The 17,333-nt window shown below is 44.7% G+C and overlaps 1 protein-coding gene across 1 annotated transcript; it reads right to left on the bottom strand.

The window, feature by feature from the left end:
• Positions 1-867: 867 nt before the first annotated feature.
• Positions 868-8,422, bottom strand: LOC115167433 (putative ubiquitin carboxyl-terminal hydrolase 50). Its single transcript, XM_029721849.1, has 7 exons — positions 8,403-8,422; positions 7,178-7,423; positions 6,818-7,013; positions 4,088-4,315; positions 3,190-3,332; positions 1,525-1,657; positions 868-1,056 (listed from the first exon to the last, which is right to left on the bottom strand). The coding sequence occupies exons 1-7, from the start codon at positions 8,420-8,422 to the stop codon at positions 868-870; spliced, it is 1,155 nt and encodes a 384-aa protein (XP_029577709.1).
• Between the last annotated feature and the right edge of the window lie 8,911 nt (positions 8,423-17,333).

Consider the following 17,333-nt stretch of genomic DNA (forward strand, 5'->3'; position numbering starts at 1 on the left):
CCCCAAGCCTTTCACCCCAATCCCACCTAATTGGGTGGGAGGAAGCTTCACTAAGGCGTTGGACAGCAAAATGGAGCCATCACCTATCCAATTCCCTCAGATCTGCAAACATGAACAGGGTATGGGCTAGACTAGGGGCTGGTTTGGCACTTTGTGGGCTTGCCCTGGGCTCTACCAGTCTGGGTCTTGATCAGAGCCACGGTATGGTTTTGGCCTGTGGTGTGTCAGATATAGGGCGTGATGGGTAAGTTGAGCCTGTGGTGTGTCCCAGTTAGAGGATATGCTGGGCCTAGAGCCGTGGTAAGTTGGGCCTGTGGTGGGTCCAAGTTGGAAGATATGCTGGGCCTAGAGCCGTGGTAAGTTGGGCCTGTGGTGGGTCCAAGTTGGAAGATATGCTGGGCCTAGAGCCGTGGTAAGTTGGGCCTGTGGTGGGTCCAAGTTGGAAGATATGCTGGGACTAAAGCCGTGGTAAGTTGGGCCGGTGGTGGGTCCAAGTTGGAAGATATGCTGGGCCTAGAGCCGTGGTAAGTTGGGCCTGTGGTGGGTCCAAGTTGGAAGATATGCTGGGCCTAGAGCCGTGGTAAGTTGGGGAATGAGTAGTGGCTAGGACAGCACGGGTCCTAGTTGGATCCTGGGACTGGGTATGTTTTTGGCCTGTGTTGGGTCAGATCCGGGGTATGTTGGGCCTGTGGTGGGTCAGATCCAGGTCTGTGTTGGGTCAGATCTGGGGTATGTTGGGTCAGATCTGGGGTATGGTGGGCCTGTGTTGGGTCATATCTGGGGTATGGTGGGTCTGTGTTGGGTCAGATCTGGGGTATGGTGGGTCTGTGTTGGGTCAGATCTGGGGCATGGTGGGTCTGTGGTGGGTCAGATCTGGGGTATGGTGGGCCTGTGGAAGGGCTGACGGCTGTACAGCAGGATGTAGGCGTTAGGAGACTGCACCAAGAAGTCCATCACCTCGCTCACGGCCGTGTCGTCAAAGTGGTGCCAGCTGCTAGACATGGTACTGTGGCACAGGGCCGTGTAGTGACCCATGTCTAGGTCTCCTGTGTGGTTCTGGAGGGGGGTGAAGACACACCGGTGGATTCATGTGTTCATGGTTGACTGTGTTTTTCCAGACAGGAGCATCAGGTGTATGTGTGTGCAGGAGTGTTCACATGTTTGGGTGTAGGTGCATGCGTGTCTTTCTGTGTGGGTGGGCGTATCACAGGAGGCTGGTGGCTCCTTAATTGGGGAGGACAGGCTTGTGGTAATGGCTGGAGCGGAATTGGTGGAATGGTATCAAATTCACATTTCCATGAGTTTGATGCCATTCCATTTGCTCCGTTCCAGCCATTATAATGAGCTGTCCTCCCCTCAGTGGTGTGTGTGTGTGTGTGTGTGTGTGTGTGTGTGTGTGTGTGTGTGTGTGTGTGTGTGTGTGTGTGTGTGTGTGTGTGTGTGTGTGTGTGTGTGTGTGTGTGTGTGTGTGTGTGTGTGTGTGTGTGTGTGTGTGTGTGTGTGTGTGTGTGAACAGAAACTCACCACCACTGCGTAGAGAGAGTAGCTGGTGTGATTGGCTGAGGGGCTGGACATGAAGGGGGTTAGGTCTAAACTGTCCAATGAGAACAACACATTGGTCCTCAACTTCCTCTTCTCACTCCCATGGCAACCAAAACTGTAATGTCACACAGGTTCTGTTATTTCTACAGGTTTGTCTCATTGAGATGCATGACAGCAGCAGAGATAAAGCTGATTTCTAATGAGGTGTTACATTATTACTGCCATTGACCTCTAGTTAGGGGTTACATGGACCTCTAGTTAGGGGTTACATGGACCTCTAGTTAGGGTTACAGGGACCTCTAGTTAGGGGTTACAGGGACCTCTAGTTAGGGGTTACAGGGACCTCTAGTTAGGGTTACAGGGACCTCTAGTTAGGGTTTACAGGGACCTCTAGTTAGGGGTTACATGGACCTCAAGTTAGGGGTTACAGGGACCTCAAGTTAGGGGTTACAGGGACCTCAAGTTAGGGGTTACATGGACCTCAAGTTAGGGGTTACGGGGACCTCTAGTTAGGGGTTACAGGGACCTCTAGTTAGGGGTTACAGGGACCTCTAGTTAGGGGTTACAGGGACCTCTAGTTAGGGTTACAGGGACCTCTAGTTAGGGTTTACAGGGACCTCTAGTTAGGGGTTACATGGACCTCAAGTTAGGGGTTACAGGGACCTCAAGTTAGGGGTTACAGGGACCTCAAGTTAGGGGTTACATGGACCTCTAGTTAGGGGTTACGGGGACCTCTAGTTAGGGGTTACGGGGACCTCTAGTTAGGGGTTACGGGGACCTCTAGTTAGGGGTTACGGGGACCTCAAGTTAGGGGTTACATGGACCTCTAGTTAGGGGTTACATGGACCTCTAGTTAGGGTTACGGGGACCTCTAGTTAGGGGTTACGGGGACCTCTAGTTAGGGGTTACGGGGACCTCTAGTTAGGGGTTACGGGGACCTCTAGTTAGGGGTTACGGGGACCTCTAGTTAGGGTTACGGGGACCTCTAGTTAGGGGTTACAGGGACCTCTAGTTAGGGGTTACAGGGATCTCCAGTTCGGGGTTACAGGGACCTCTAGTTAAGAGTTACAGGGACCTCTAGTTAGGGTTACATGGACCTCTAGTTAGGGGTTGCATGTTAATATGGTTAAAACATGGGGATGTGTGAAACCTACTCCTCAGACTGAAGTGTCCCCACTTGCGCCAGCGATAAGCTAGCTTTTCACATGGCGCAGAATGGTAAGACGCTCCAGAAGGGCAGTCACGTGTGCTGATAGCAAGGCAAAAGGCTTTGGTTGGAGCCTCGGCATGAGCCGAATAAGGAGGAAGCGACACTATAGGGGCGGCAGGTAGCCTAGTGGTTAGAGTGTTGGGCCAGTAACCGAAAGGTTGCTGGATCAAATCCCCGAGCTGACAAGGTAAAAATCTGTAATTCTGCTCCTGAGCAAGGCAGTTCCCCAGGTGCCGAAGACTTGGATGTCGATTATGGCAGCCTCCCTGATTCAGAGGGGTTGGGTTAAATGTGGAAGACACATTTCAGTTGAATGCATTCAGTTGAACAACTGAAGAGGTATTGCTCTTTCCCACTAAGCAGGCACCGTGCCGTCCTTTACATAGCACGGCCATCTAGTGACCAGCGTGGGGATAGATGGGTTGGCAGCTACCCACCGTTTGAGGTGCAGCACCAGGATCTCAGGTGGTTTGGCCATGCTGGTGAGGACAGCTGTGTCTCTCTTCACTCCACACTCTGGACACAACTTCTGATCTCCACACGTCAACGTACTCTGCTGGAAGAACAGTGACAGGCAGTCCTATAGGAGAGAGAGACGTGATTAGTCTGTATGTGATTAGTCTGTATGTGTTTAGTCTGTATGTGTTTAGTCTGTATGTGTTTAGTCTATGTATGATTAGTCTGTACGTGATTAGTCTATGTTTGTATGTGTTTAGTCTGTATGGGTTTAGCCTGTATGTGATTAGTTTGTATGTTTGTATTTGTTTAGTCGGTACGTGTTTAGTCTGTACGTGTTTAGTCTGAACGTGTTTAGTCTGTACGTGTTTAGTCTGAATGTGTTTAGTCTGTACGTGTTTAGTCTGAATGTGTTTAGTCTGTACGTGTTTAGTTTGTACATGTTTAGTCTGTACGTGTTTAGTCTGTACGTGTTTAGTCTGTACGTGTTTACATTTACATTTTAGTCATTTAGCAGACGCTCTTGTCCAGAGCGACTTACATTTCATTTACATTTCATACATTTTTTTCCCCCCGTACTGGCCCCCCGTGGGAATCGAACCCACAACCCTGGCATTGCAAACACCATGTGTTGCAAACACCATGCTCTACCAACTGAGCTACAGGGAAGTCTGTATGTGTTTAGTCTGTATGTGTTTAGTCTGAATGTGTTTAGTCTGAATGTGTTTAGTCTGTACGTGTTTAGTCTGTACGTGTTTAGTCTGTACGTGTTTAGTCTGTACGTGTTTAGTCTGAATGTGTTTAGTCGGTATGTGTTTAGTCGGTATGTGTTTAGTCGGTATGTCTGTATGTGGTCAGTCTGATTGTGGTTAGTTGTACCTGTAGGGAGCACTTGTATGAGTCAAGTGGTATAGGCAGAGACAGGATGGTGAAGACCTGGTTGCTGTGAGAGTGTCCATCGCAGCGCAGACACAGCATCTGGTAGCTGAGTTGTCCCTCGAAGAGACGTGTCACCACCGTAGAATCCCCCGCTGCTGGCGCCGAACTGAGCGACTTCCTGCCCAGACACAACCGCTGGGAAGAACGTGTCTGACGCCTCTCCCCCTTCTGTAGCAAGAGAATCATACATGCACACACACATTGTAGAATAATAGTGAAGACATCAAAACTATGGAACATATGGAATCATGTAGTAACCAAAATAAGTATTAAACAAATCAAAATATATTTTATATTTGAGATTCTTCAAAGTAGCCACCCTTTGCCTTGATAACAGATTTGCACACTCTTGGCATTCTCTCAACCAGCTTCATGAGGTAGTCACCTGGAATGCATTTCAATTAACAGGTGTGTCTTGTTAAAAGTTCATTTGTGGAATTTCTTTCCTCCTTAATGCATTTGAGCCAATCGGTTGTGTTGTGACAAGGTAGGGTTGGTATACAGAAGATAGCCCTATTTGGTAAAAGACCAAGTCCATATTATGGCAAGAACAGCTCAAATAAGCAAAGAGAAACGACAGTCCATCATTAATTTAAGACATGAAGATCAGTCAACATTTCAAGAACTTTGAAAGTTTCTTCAAGTGCAATCTCAAAAACCATCAAACGCTATGATTTAACTGGCACTCATGAGGACTGCCACAGGAAAGGAAGACCCAGAGTTACCTCTGCTGCAGAGGACCTCTTCAGGAGACCTCTGTGTGTGTGTTAAAACCTGTTTTTGAGTGTTGTGACCTTCAGAAACTATCAGAAGGTGTCTACATTCAGACTCCTCCAGTCTGGATCCCACCGTGGTTATCTGGTTTTCTGAGAACACAAGGCTGCCACAGACCTGATGAAACCAGCCACCTGTCAGAAGATGCTTGGACTCGTTCACCTTGTCATGACTCTATACTTGTGATGAAAGGTCAAGTTTTGGTCAAACCCACTTCTGAGTTTTTACTTGCTGATAAGATGGTTCCTGCTGTCAGGGGGAGGTTAGATTTATTAAAATGACGTTGCCAGGGAAACTCACGTAAGGAGGACTGGGAGAGGCTATATGAGTTGCAGGATGTCTTAGACGTTTTGCAGAACTTGGGGAGAACTATCATATACTGTTATACTGTACTCTGAGTATTTTAACACTCAAACAAAGAGTCTGTGTTTCCTTTCCATTACTAATGTATGTTTGATAATTATATAGACCTGATCATTTGTTGAAGAAATTGACCAACAAAACGCAGAGCAGGTAAACAGATGATCTCTGCATGTGTAGTTCCCACCGTGAAGCAAGGAAGAGGAGGTGTGATGGTGTGGGGGTGCTTTGCTGGTGATGCTGTCTGTGATTTATGCAAGGCACACTTAACCTGCATGGCTACCACAGCATTCTGCAGGGATACGCTATCTCATCTGGTTTGCACTTAGTGGGATCATTTGTTTTTCAACAGGACCTCCAGGCTGTGTAAGGGCTATTTGACCAAGAAGGAGAGTGATGGAGTGCTGCATCAGATCTCCTGGCCTCCACAATCCCCCGAACTCAACCCAATTGAGATGGTTTGGGATGAGTTGGACCACAGAGTGAAGGAAAAGCAGTCAACAAGTGCTCAACATATGTGAGAACTCCTTCAAGACTGTTGGAAAAGCATTCCTCATGAAGCTGGTTGAGAGAATGCAGTCATCAAGGCAAAGGGTGGCTACTTTGAAGAATCTCAAATATAAAATATAAAAACTTTTTGGGTTACTACATGATTCCATGTGTTATTTCATAGTCTTGATGTCTTCACTATTATTCTACAATGTAGAAAATAGTAAAAATAAAGAAAAACCCTGGAATGAGTAGGTATGTTCAAACTTTTGACTGGTAATGTATGTACACACAGACACATGTACACACAAACAGAGACACACACACAAAGGAGAAACACACTGTCTGAATACCAAATCAGCCCCTAGCCCTCATCCCCTAGGCACTTATCCCCTATCTCCTAGACTCTTCTCCCCTATCCCCTAGACACTTATCCACCATCCCCTAGACACTTATCCCCTAGACACCTATCCCCTATCCCCTAGACACTCATCCCCTAGACACTTATCCCCTAGACACTTATCCCCTAGACACTCATCCCCTAGACACTCATCCCCTAGACACTTATCCCCTAGACACCTATCCCCTAGACACTCATCCCCTAGACACTCATCCCCTAGACACTTATCCCCTAGACACTTATCCCCTAGACACTCATCCCCTAGACACTCATCCCCTAGACACTCATCCCCTAGACACTCATCCCCTAGACACTCATCCCCTGGACACTTATCCCCTATCCCCTAGACACATCCCCTAGACACTCATCCCCTAGACACTTATCCCCTGACACTTATCCCCTATCCAATGGGTTTTGAGGAGCAGGGAATCAAGAAAGACAATGAGGCAGAGCCTTTGACCGTTTGGATGGAGCTGTGTGGAAGGAGCCGTGTGGATGGAGTCGTGTGGATGGAGCTGTGTGGTGGCAGGATTGTGTGTGTGTGTGTGTGTGTGTGTGTGTGTGTGTGTGTGTGTGTGTGTGTGTGTGTGTGTGTGTGTGTGTGTGTGTGTGTGTGTGTGTGTGTGTGTGTGTGTGTGTGTGTGTACATTCTTCAGGTCGTCATGCAGGGCGTTGAGCAGGAGGAGGAGTAGCTCCTGGGCGTCCTGCTGTGATTGGTTGTTGAACTGGGGGTGCAGGGAGGAGACCAAGGCCCTCACCTCCCCTGGGGAGGTGGTACCCCCCTGACCCTGCCACACCTCCTGTAGGAGTTGCACAAACACCCCCGCTACAGGACTGTTACGCCTGGGGGAGGAGGAGGAGGAGGGGGGAGGAGAGGAAGGAGGAGAGGCATTGGAGGATGTAAGTTTCCCCCCCCATCTAATGTAAAGTGCTTGGAGTACCTGGTTAAAAAGTACTATACAAAATCTAATACAGACAGACAGACAGACAGACAGACAGGGTCTTACTTGGCCAACTGGGAGCGTTTGTGTGAGCTGAGGAGGTGTTCCACCAACGGCACAGTGGAGAAGAGACACTGCAGCACAGCGTTCATGTAGCAGGAGTTACCACTGTTAGCCAGACCACACACCCCCACCAGCCGCCTGTCCTCTCTCTTCCCCTGCTCCCCCTTCACCCTCACCCCCCATCCTGAGCTACACCCCCACTCCTCCATGGGCATCACCTGACCCTGAACACCGCTGGGATTGGCTGCACTGGTGACCAATGAGAAGAGACAGAGAGAAAGAGGTGAAAGGTCAGTGCTGTAGCAGGCAGGTGTCAAGGCTGTGTGCTGAAAAACCTGGGTGATGAAGTTCAGGGCTTGTGGTGCTCCTTTAAATCTTTTGTCTCTTTTCACTTTCACTTTTGGGAGATGAAGTAGATACATGCCTGTCTGGTTGTGCTCCTTAAGATGTCGTCATGCCAGAGACAGCAGAACCAGACAGGCTGAGGCAAACATGGATGGTCTTGGACAATGGTTTCTTCATTCTCTTAGTCTGAGTCCCAAATAGCACCCTATTCCCTATTTAGTGCACTACTTTTGACCAGGGCCTCTGATCATAATTAGCGCACTAAATAAGGAATAGGGTTCCATTTGGGTCTCAATCTCAGACTCACCCTCAGACAGACAGACAGACAGACAGACAGACAGACAGACAGACAGACAGACAGACAGACAGACCCTCAGACAGACAGACAGACAAGGACCTGGGACTCATCTCAACTCTGTCTTAACTGTGCCTCTCTGCTCTGTGCCTCTTTCTCCCACTGCTGGGAGTCTGAGACAGTGTTCTGAACTACTCTCAATTCAGACAGATACTCGTGTGTGTGTGTGTGTGTGTGTGTGTGTGTGTGTGTGTGTGTGTGTGTGTGTGTGTGTGTGTGTGTGTGTGTGTGTGTGTGTGTGTGTGTTTGTGTGTGTTTGAGAGAGAACTCAGCTAGAAGACAATATCTTAGCAACCCATCAACACTGACATCAAGCACGGTCTCTTGTGTCTGTCATGTTTTATCATGATCATGCTGTACATCTTCAAACTGCTGTGTACTGGAAATACTAACAAAAACACACTTCTTATTCCCAGGCATTTTGATGAGAAGTTGAATAGGCTAACACCTTGTCTGTCTGGATAGTCAAAGCTATTTAGTTTAAAACAGTTTATTAAAGCAGTCAGTTCTGACCTGAAGTGAACTCACCTCCCATTGGAATCATCCATGTAGCTTCATGGCTTGTAGAGAAGACTTCCCTCGGATACACGACTGACCTTTATGACATCATAGTAATCTAATGCCTCCAAGGCCTCTGTTGATTTGTCCAGGTTCTATATATGACATCATAGTAATCTAATGCCTCCAAGGCCTCTGTTGATTTGTCCAGGTTCTATATATGACATCATAGTAATCTAATGCCTCCAAGGCCTCTGTTGATTTGTCCAGGTTCTATATATGAAATCATAGTAATCTAATGCCTCCAAGGCCTCTGTTGATTTGTCCAGGTTCTATATATGAAATCATAGTAATCTAATGCCTCCAAGGCCTCTGTTGGTTTGTCCAGGTTCTATATATGACATCATAGTAATCTAAGGCCCCTGTTGGTTTGTCCAGGTTCTATATATGACATCATAGTAATCTAATGCCTCCAAGGCCTCTGTTGATTTGTCCAGGTTCTATATATGACATCATAGTAATCTAATGCCTCCAAGGCCTCTGTTGATTTGTCCAGGTTCTATATATGACATCATAGTAATCTAAGGCCCCTGTTGGTTTGTCCAGGTTCTATATATGACATCATAGTAATCTAAGGCCTCCAAGGCCTCTATTGGTTTGTCCAGGTTCTATATATGACATCATAGTAATCTAAGGCCTCTGTTGATTTGTCCAGGTTCTATATATGACATCATAGTAATCTAAGGCCTCCAAGGCCACTGTTGGTTTGTCCAGGTTCTATACTGTATATGACATCATAGAAATCTAATCTCTAACTCAAAACCAACGTTGTTATTTTCTTATTTTCTTGTATTTGATGGGTTTTCTGATCAATTAGATAAATCAACTATTAATTGATTGCTGTTGAATCTAATCGTCTGTCTTCCTACTACCTGCTTTGGCAACATTGCTGACATAACTGATGAAAGTACAGCAAAGCATCTTTCAAAAGGAGAGGCAGAGAGAAACAGGCTAACAATATCTGCACCATGGCTATTTTATATCCTGCAACAGCAGGCAAGTCGTCGTGACAACAATCACCCACACAGTGTTCTCTCTGGCACGGCAGCCAGGGACGTCGCAATTACCCACAAGCCTCCAGCACAGCCAGCTCTGCTCTGTTACATAAATCCAATGCAGTTTCATGGTCCCAAATGGCAACCTATTGTCTTTGTACTGCACTACACAGGCCCAAAGGGCACTATTTATGGCACAGGGAGACATTTGGGACACAGACCATGGCCAGTTATCCACACCAGGCAGAGTAGAATATGTTAATGTGTAGAGAACAAAGCTGTTAGCCTCACTCAGCTCCTAAGTAGAGGCTACAGATACAATGTGTGCTTCCTGTCTCTCTCTCTAACCCTCAGGCTATTGATTACCCATGGTGCTGGTCTGGTTCTGCTACAGAGACATTCCCTTTTTCCCTGTTTCGCCAAACAAGCCAAGACGGCAACGTAATGTTTTTTAGATGGAGGATCAGTCTGGCACAAAGGCTAGAACACAGACTAGAACCCAGGCTAGAACTCACGCTAGAACCCAGGCTAGAACACAGACTAGAACCCAGGCTAGAACACAGACTAGAACCCAGGCTAGGGCCCAGACTAGAACCCAGGAAAGGGCCCAGGCTTTTGATATCAAATTAAATCAACCAATAATCAAATGTTATTGGTCACGTACACGTGATTTGCAGATGTTACAGCGGGTGTAGCGAAATGCTTGTGCTTCTAGTTCCGATAGTGCAGTAATATCTAACAAGTAATGTCTAACAAATTACACAACATATAGCCAATACACACACATCTAAGTAGGAATGAATTAAGACTATATACATATGGATGAGCGATGTCTGAGCGGAACGGACTGAGATATAGTAGAATAGTATAGAAAACAGTGTATACATATGAGATGAGTAATGCCAGATATGTAAACATTATTAAAGTGACTAAGATAACGTAGAATAGTGTAGAATACAGTATATACATATGAGATGAGTAATGCCAGATATGTAAACATTATTAAAGTGACTAGTGATCCATTCCTTAAAGTGGCCAGTGATTTCTAGTCTATGCCTATAGGCAGCAGCCTCTCTGTGTTAGTGATGGCTGTTTAACAGTCTGATGGCCTTGAAGCTGTTTTTCAGTCTCTCGGTCCCAGCTTTGATGCACCTGTACTGACCTCTCCTTCTGGATGGTAGCGGGGTGAACAGGCAGTGGCTTGGGTGGTTGTTGTCCTTGATTATCTTTTTGGCCTTCCTGTGACATCAGGTGCTGTAGGTGTCCTGGAGGATGGGTAGTTTGCCCCCGGTAACACGTCGGGCAGACCGCACCACCCTCTGGAGAGCCTGGCAGTTGCGGACGGTGCAGTTGCCGTACCAGGCGGTGATAGTCTGTTCTGTTCTGCATGGTATCCACACAGTGACAGACTGGGACAAAATAAACGGACGATAATTTCTGTCATCTAGCCTATCTCACGTAGGAGGAGGCTTTAATGACTGGTCTGAATGCTGCCATGGAACACACCTACACAGTTTGTCCTCGGAAATGCCGCTCGTTCTGCCAAGGTAGCACAGTTGTAGGGACTACAGTTGTGAATAAGCCATATGATTGGTATATAGGCCTACTGCTCTGGTTTGGTGCGAGCATGGAACATGAGGAAAGGAACAGATTGAAGTGATTTGCCACCTATCTGTTCTGATCTCTAATTTATGTTCAATAGTAGTTAGTTTTCCATGACTGTATCATGCCAGAGCCTGCAGACATGTCCACAGTAATAAATCATTAATCTACCACAGATATAGGATCAGCGTGCCTGCTCTACCATAGATCTAGGATCAGCTTGCCTGCTCTACCACATATCTAGGATCGGCTTGCCTGCTCTACCATAGATCTAGGATCAGCTTGCCTGCTCTACCATAGATCTAGGATCAGCTTGCCTGCTCTACCATAGATCTAGGATCAGCTTGCCTGCTCTACCATATATCTAGGATCAGCTTGCCTGCTCTACCACATATCTAGGATCACCGTGCCTGCTCTACCATAGATCTAGGATCAGCTTGCCTGCTCTACCACAGATTTAGGATCAGCTTGCCTGCTCTACCATAGATCTAGGATCAGCTTGCCTGCTCTACCACATATCTAGGATTGGCTTGCCTGCTCTACCACAGATCTAGGATCAGCTTGCCTGCTCTACCATAGATCTAGGATCAGCTTGCCTGCTCTACCACATATCTAGGATCAGCTTGCCTGCTCTACCATAGATCTAGGATCAGCTTGCCTGCTCTACCATAGATCTAGGATCAGCTTGCCTGCTCTACCATAGATATAGGATCAGCTTGCCTGCTCTACCACAGATCTAGGATCAGCTTGCCTGCTCTACCATAGATCTAGGATCAGCTTGCCTGCTCTACCATAGATCTAGGATCAGCTTGCCTGGATGGATTTTGGGAAACCCTGCCCTAAGGAACGGCTTGGGGAACACAGCTCCAGTTTAGAAGACCATCATTCAACATGAATGACAGCTAGTCAGAATACAGAACTAATCAAAGTATATTTTCTGGCTCAGTAATGTGTTTCCACGCAGACACAGGGGACTGCATAGCATTCCATCAAGACAGGACGTTCCATGAAAGAATCGAACATTTTGATATAACTGCTTTTCTTTGTGTGATTACATTATGGCTCTAGTGTAGTTTATACCCTGGTGACAATTCATCTTCTAACAGATATGTAAAGTACGTGCTGTAGGAAGAACAGAACATGTAGAGAGGAGCATGCCGAGCTTGTTCAGAGTGTGGGAACATACTATGATGTGTGTGTGACCCCTGAGTTATATACAGTATGTTGTTCTCTCTCTCAATTTTTCAATTCAAGGGGCTTTATTGGCATGGAAAACATATGTTTACATTTCCAAAGCAAGTGAAATGGATAAACAAAAGTGAAATAAACAATAAAAAGTGAACAGTAAATATTACACATACACAAGTTCCAAAAGAATTAAGACATTTCAAATGTCATATTATATCTATATACATTGTTGTAACAATGTGCAAATAGTTAAAGTACAAAAGGGAAAATAAATAAACATAAATATGAGTTGTATTTACAATGGTGTTTGTTCTTAACTGGTTGACCTTTTCTTGTGGCAACAGGTCACACATCTTGCTGTTGAGATGGCACCATGTGGTATTTCACACAGTAGATATCATTTACATTTTAGTCATTTAGCAGATGCTCTTATCCAGAGCGACTTACAGTAGTGAATACATACATTTCATACATTTCATTTTCATTTCATGCATTTTTTTTGTTTTTGTGGGAGTTTATTAAAATTGGGTTTGTTTTCAGATACTTTGTGGATCTGTGTAATCTGAGGGAAATATGTGTCTCTAATATGGTCATACATTTGGCAGAAGGTTAGGAAGTGCAGCTCAGTTTGCACCTCATTTTGTGGGCAGTGTGCACATAGCCTGTCTTCTCTTGAGAGCCAGGTCTGCTTATGGCAACCTTTCTCAATAGCAAGGCTATGCTCACTGAGTGTGTACATAGTCAAAGCTTTCCTTAATTTAGGGTCTGTCACAGTGGTCAGGTATTCTGCCACTGTGTACTCTGTAGGTGATGGCTTTGTTATGGAAGGTTTGGGAATCACTTCCTTTTAGCTGGTTGTAGAATTTAACATCTCTTTTCTGGATTTTGATAATTAGCTGGTATCGGCCTAATAATGCTCTGCATGCATTATTTGGTGATTTACCTTATACGAGGAGGGTATTTTTGCAGAATTCTGCATGCAGAGTCTCAATTTGTTTTTTGTCACATCGGGTTCTTGGTCACTTCTCTGACCAAGGCCCTTCTCCCCCGATTGCTCAGTTTGGCCAGGCGGCCAGGTCTAAGAAGAGTCTTGATGGTTCCAACCTCCTTCCAATTAAGAATGATGGAGGCCACTGTGTTCTTGGGGACCTTCAATGCTGCAGAAATGTTTTGGTATCCTTCCCCAGATCTGTGCCTTGACGCAATCCTGTCTCGGCACACTACGGACAATTCCTTCGACCTCATGGCTTGGTTTTTGCTCTGAAATGCACTGTCAACTGTGGGACCTTATATAGACAAATGTGTGCCTTTCCAAATCATGTCCAATCAATTTAATTTACCACAGGTGAACTCCAATCAAGTTGTAGAAATATCTCAAGGATGATCAATGGAAACAGGATGCATCTGAGCTCAATTTCAAGTCTCATAGCAAAGGGTCTGAATACTTATGTGAATAAGTTATTTCATATTTTTTTCTAAAAACCTGTTTTTGCTTTGTCATTATTGGGTCTAAAATTATTTTAATCCATTTTAGAATAAGACTGTAACGTAACAAAATGTGTAAAAAGTCAAGAGGTCTCAATACTTTCCGAATGCACTGTGTGTTGAAGAGGGTGGGGCTCAAGCTGCATCCCTGTCTTACCCCACAGCCCTGAGGAAAGAAATCTGTGTGTTTATTGCCAATTTTAACTGCATACTTGTTGTTTGTGTACATTGATTTTATAATTATGCTTTCCCCCCAACACCGCTTTCCATCAATTTGTATAGCAGACCTTGCCAAATTGAGTCAAAAGCTTTTTTGAAATCAACAAAGCATGAGAAGACTTTGCTTTTGCTTTGTTTGTTTGTCAATACGGGTGTGCAGGGTGTATACGTGGTCTGTCGCACAATATTGTGGTGAGAAGACAATTTGAAATTTCCTCAGGACATTATTTTCACTGAGGAAATGTTGGAGTCTGCTGTTGATGATACTGCAGAGGATTTATCAGAGATTGCTGCTGATGCATATTCCACTTTTGTGGATTGGAGGGGATCAGGCCTTGGTTCCAAATATTAGGGAATATGCCAGAGCTGAAGTTAAGCTTTTCAACATTAAGTATAGCCCATTTGAATTTGTGGTCTGGATATTTTATCATTTTGTTTAGTATACCACAGGCCTTTTTGGGTTGGAGGGTTTGTATTTTGTCCTCTATTTCAGTCAATGTAATTGGAGAATCCAGTGGGTTCTGGTAGTCGTTAATAGCTGATTGTAAGTTGTGTACATTATCATGCATATGTTTTTGCTCTTGGTTCTTTGTTATATGGCCAAAAAGGTTGGAGAAGTGGTTTATCCATACATCTCTATTTGGGATAGATACAGTTGAAGTCGGAAGTTTATATACACTTAGGTTGGAGTCATTAAAATGTATTTTTCAACCACTCCACAAATGTTTTGTTAACAAACCATTTTTTCAACAGTTGTTTACAGACAGACTGAATTATAAGGGAAATAATCTCTAAACATTCCAGTGGGTAAGAAGTTTACATACACTAAGTTGACTGTGCCTTTAAACAGCTTGGAAAACTCCAGAAAATTATGTCATGGCTTTAGAAGCTTCTGATAGGCTAATTTACATCATTTGAGTCAATTAGAGGTGTAGCTGTGGATGTATTTCAAGGCCTACCTTCAAACTCAGTGCCTCTTTGCTTGACCCTCATTGGAAAATGAAAAGAAATTAGCCAAGACCTCAGAAAAAAAATTGTAGACCTCCACAAGTCTGGTTCATCCTTGGGAGCAATTTCCAAACACCTGAAGGTACCACGTTCATCTGTACAAACAATAGTACGCAAGTATAAACACCATGGGACCACGCATCCGTCATACCGCTCAGGAAGGAGATGCGTTCTGTCACCTAGAGATGAACGTACTTTGGTGCGAAAAGTGCAAATCAATCCCAGAACAACAGCAAAGGACCTTGTGAAGATGCTAGAGGAAACAGGTACAAAAGTATCTCTATCCACAGTAAAACGAGTCCTATATCGACATAACCTGAATGGCCGCTCAGCAAGGAAAAAGCCACTGCTCCAAATCCACCATAAAAAAGCCAGACTACGGTTTGCAACTGCACATGGGGACAAAGATCGTACTTTTTGGAGAAATGTCCACTGGTCTGATGAAACAAATATAGAACTGTTTGGCCATAATGACCATCGTTATGTTTGGAGGAAAAGGGGGAGGCTTGCAAGCTGAAGAACTCCATCCCAACCGTGAAGCATGGAGGTGGACGCATCATGTTGTGGGGGTGTTTTGCTGCAGGAGGGACTGGTGCACTTCACAAAATAGATGGCATCATGAGGCAGGAAAATTATCTGGATATATTGAAGCAACATCTCAAGACATCAGTCAGGAAGTTAAAGCTTGGTCACAAATTGGTCTCCCAAATGGACAATGACCTCAAGCATACTTCCAAAGTTGTGTCAAAATGGCTTAAGGACAACAAAGTCAAGGTATTGGAGTGGCCATCACAAAGCCCTGACCTCAATCCTATAGAAAATTTGTGGGCAGAACTGAAAAAGCGTGTGTGAGCAAGGAGGCCTACAAACCTGACTCAGTTACACCAGCCCTGTCAGGAGGAATGGGCCAAAATTCACCCAACTTATTGTGGGAAGCTTGTGGAAGGCTACCTGAAACGTTTGACCCAAGTTAAACAATTTAAAGGCAATCCGACCAAATACTAATTGAGTGTATGTAAACTTCTGACCCACTGGGAATGTGATGAAAGAATTAAAAGCTGAAATAAATCATTCTCTCTACTATTATTCTGACATTTCACATTCTTAAAATAAAGTGGTGATCCTAACTGACCTAAGACAGTGATTTTTTTACTAGGATTAAATGTCAGGAATTGTGAAAACTGATTGAAATGTATTTGGCTAAGGTGTATTTAAACTACCGACTTCAAATGTAGCTCTTCATGTCGTTGTTTATTTAGTGTGCTCCAATGTTCTCAGAAGGGGTTTGATTCTATGGATTCTTTAGTCACATTGAGCTGTTTTCTGTCATGCTGTTCTATCTTTTTTCGTAGTGTATTTCTGTATTGTTCTGATGTTTCACAATAGTGAAGGCGTAACTTAAGGTTTTTCTGGTTATCTGTGTTTTCTGGTTCTCTTTCTTAGGTTTTAACATTCTTCAAAAAAGCATTTGTCATTGTTGTTAGTTGTCCTGGGTTTTCTGCCGAAATTTAAATTTGATATGTTAGCTGGTAGGTCAAATGTATTGTTCAGGCTTCCTACTGCTAAGTTTAAACCTTCACTATTGCAGGAAAACGTTTTGTCCTGGAAGTTGTCTAAGAGGGATTGGATTTGTTTTGGCTAATTGTTTTTTGGTAGGTTTCTATACTACCTACCTTTTCATCTATAGCATTACTTAATAGTATGCCGTTTGTTTGGCTTCGATGCCTCATGGTTGATTATTGCTCTGTTCAAGTAGATTGTGATTTCGCTGTGGTTTGTGAATGCTCTGAGAGACTCTGGGTTGAGGTCGGTGATAAAGTAGTCTACAATTCTACTGTCAAGATATGAGCTATAGGTGTATCTACCGTCGGAGTCCCCTCGAAGCCTACCATTGACTATGTACATACCCAGCGTGCTGCAAGAGTTGGGACCCGTTTTTGTTGGTTATGTTGTCGTAGTTGTGCCTAGGGGGGCATATGGGGGGAGGAAATGCTGTCACCTTCAGGCAGGTGTTTGTCCCCCTGTGTGCTGAGGGTGTCAGGTTCTTGTCCAGTTCTGGCATTTAGGTCCCCACAGACTAGTACATGTCCCTGGCTCTCAGTATTTTCTCTCTCTCTCTCTCCCTCACTCTCACTCTCACTCTCTGATATACAGAATGTTCTCTCTCTTCGCTCATGATACTACCAGACTAGGCAGAGTTGGATTGGCAGCTTTCTCACAGTGCAGAGTTCAGATCAAAATCAAATTTTATTTGCCACATACACATGGTTGGCAGATGTTAGTGTGAGTGTAGCGAAATGCTTGTGCTTCTAGTTCCAACCATGCAGTAATATCTAACAATTTCACAACAACTACCTTTTACACACAAGTGTAAAGGAATTAATAAGAATATGTACATATAAGT

The sequence above is a fragment of the Salmo trutta genome, chromosome 29, assembly GCF_901001165.1.
Source record: "Salmo trutta chromosome 29, fSalTru1.1, whole genome shotgun sequence".
Lineage (NCBI taxonomy): Eukaryota > Metazoa > Chordata > Actinopteri > Salmoniformes > Salmonidae > Salmo > Salmo trutta.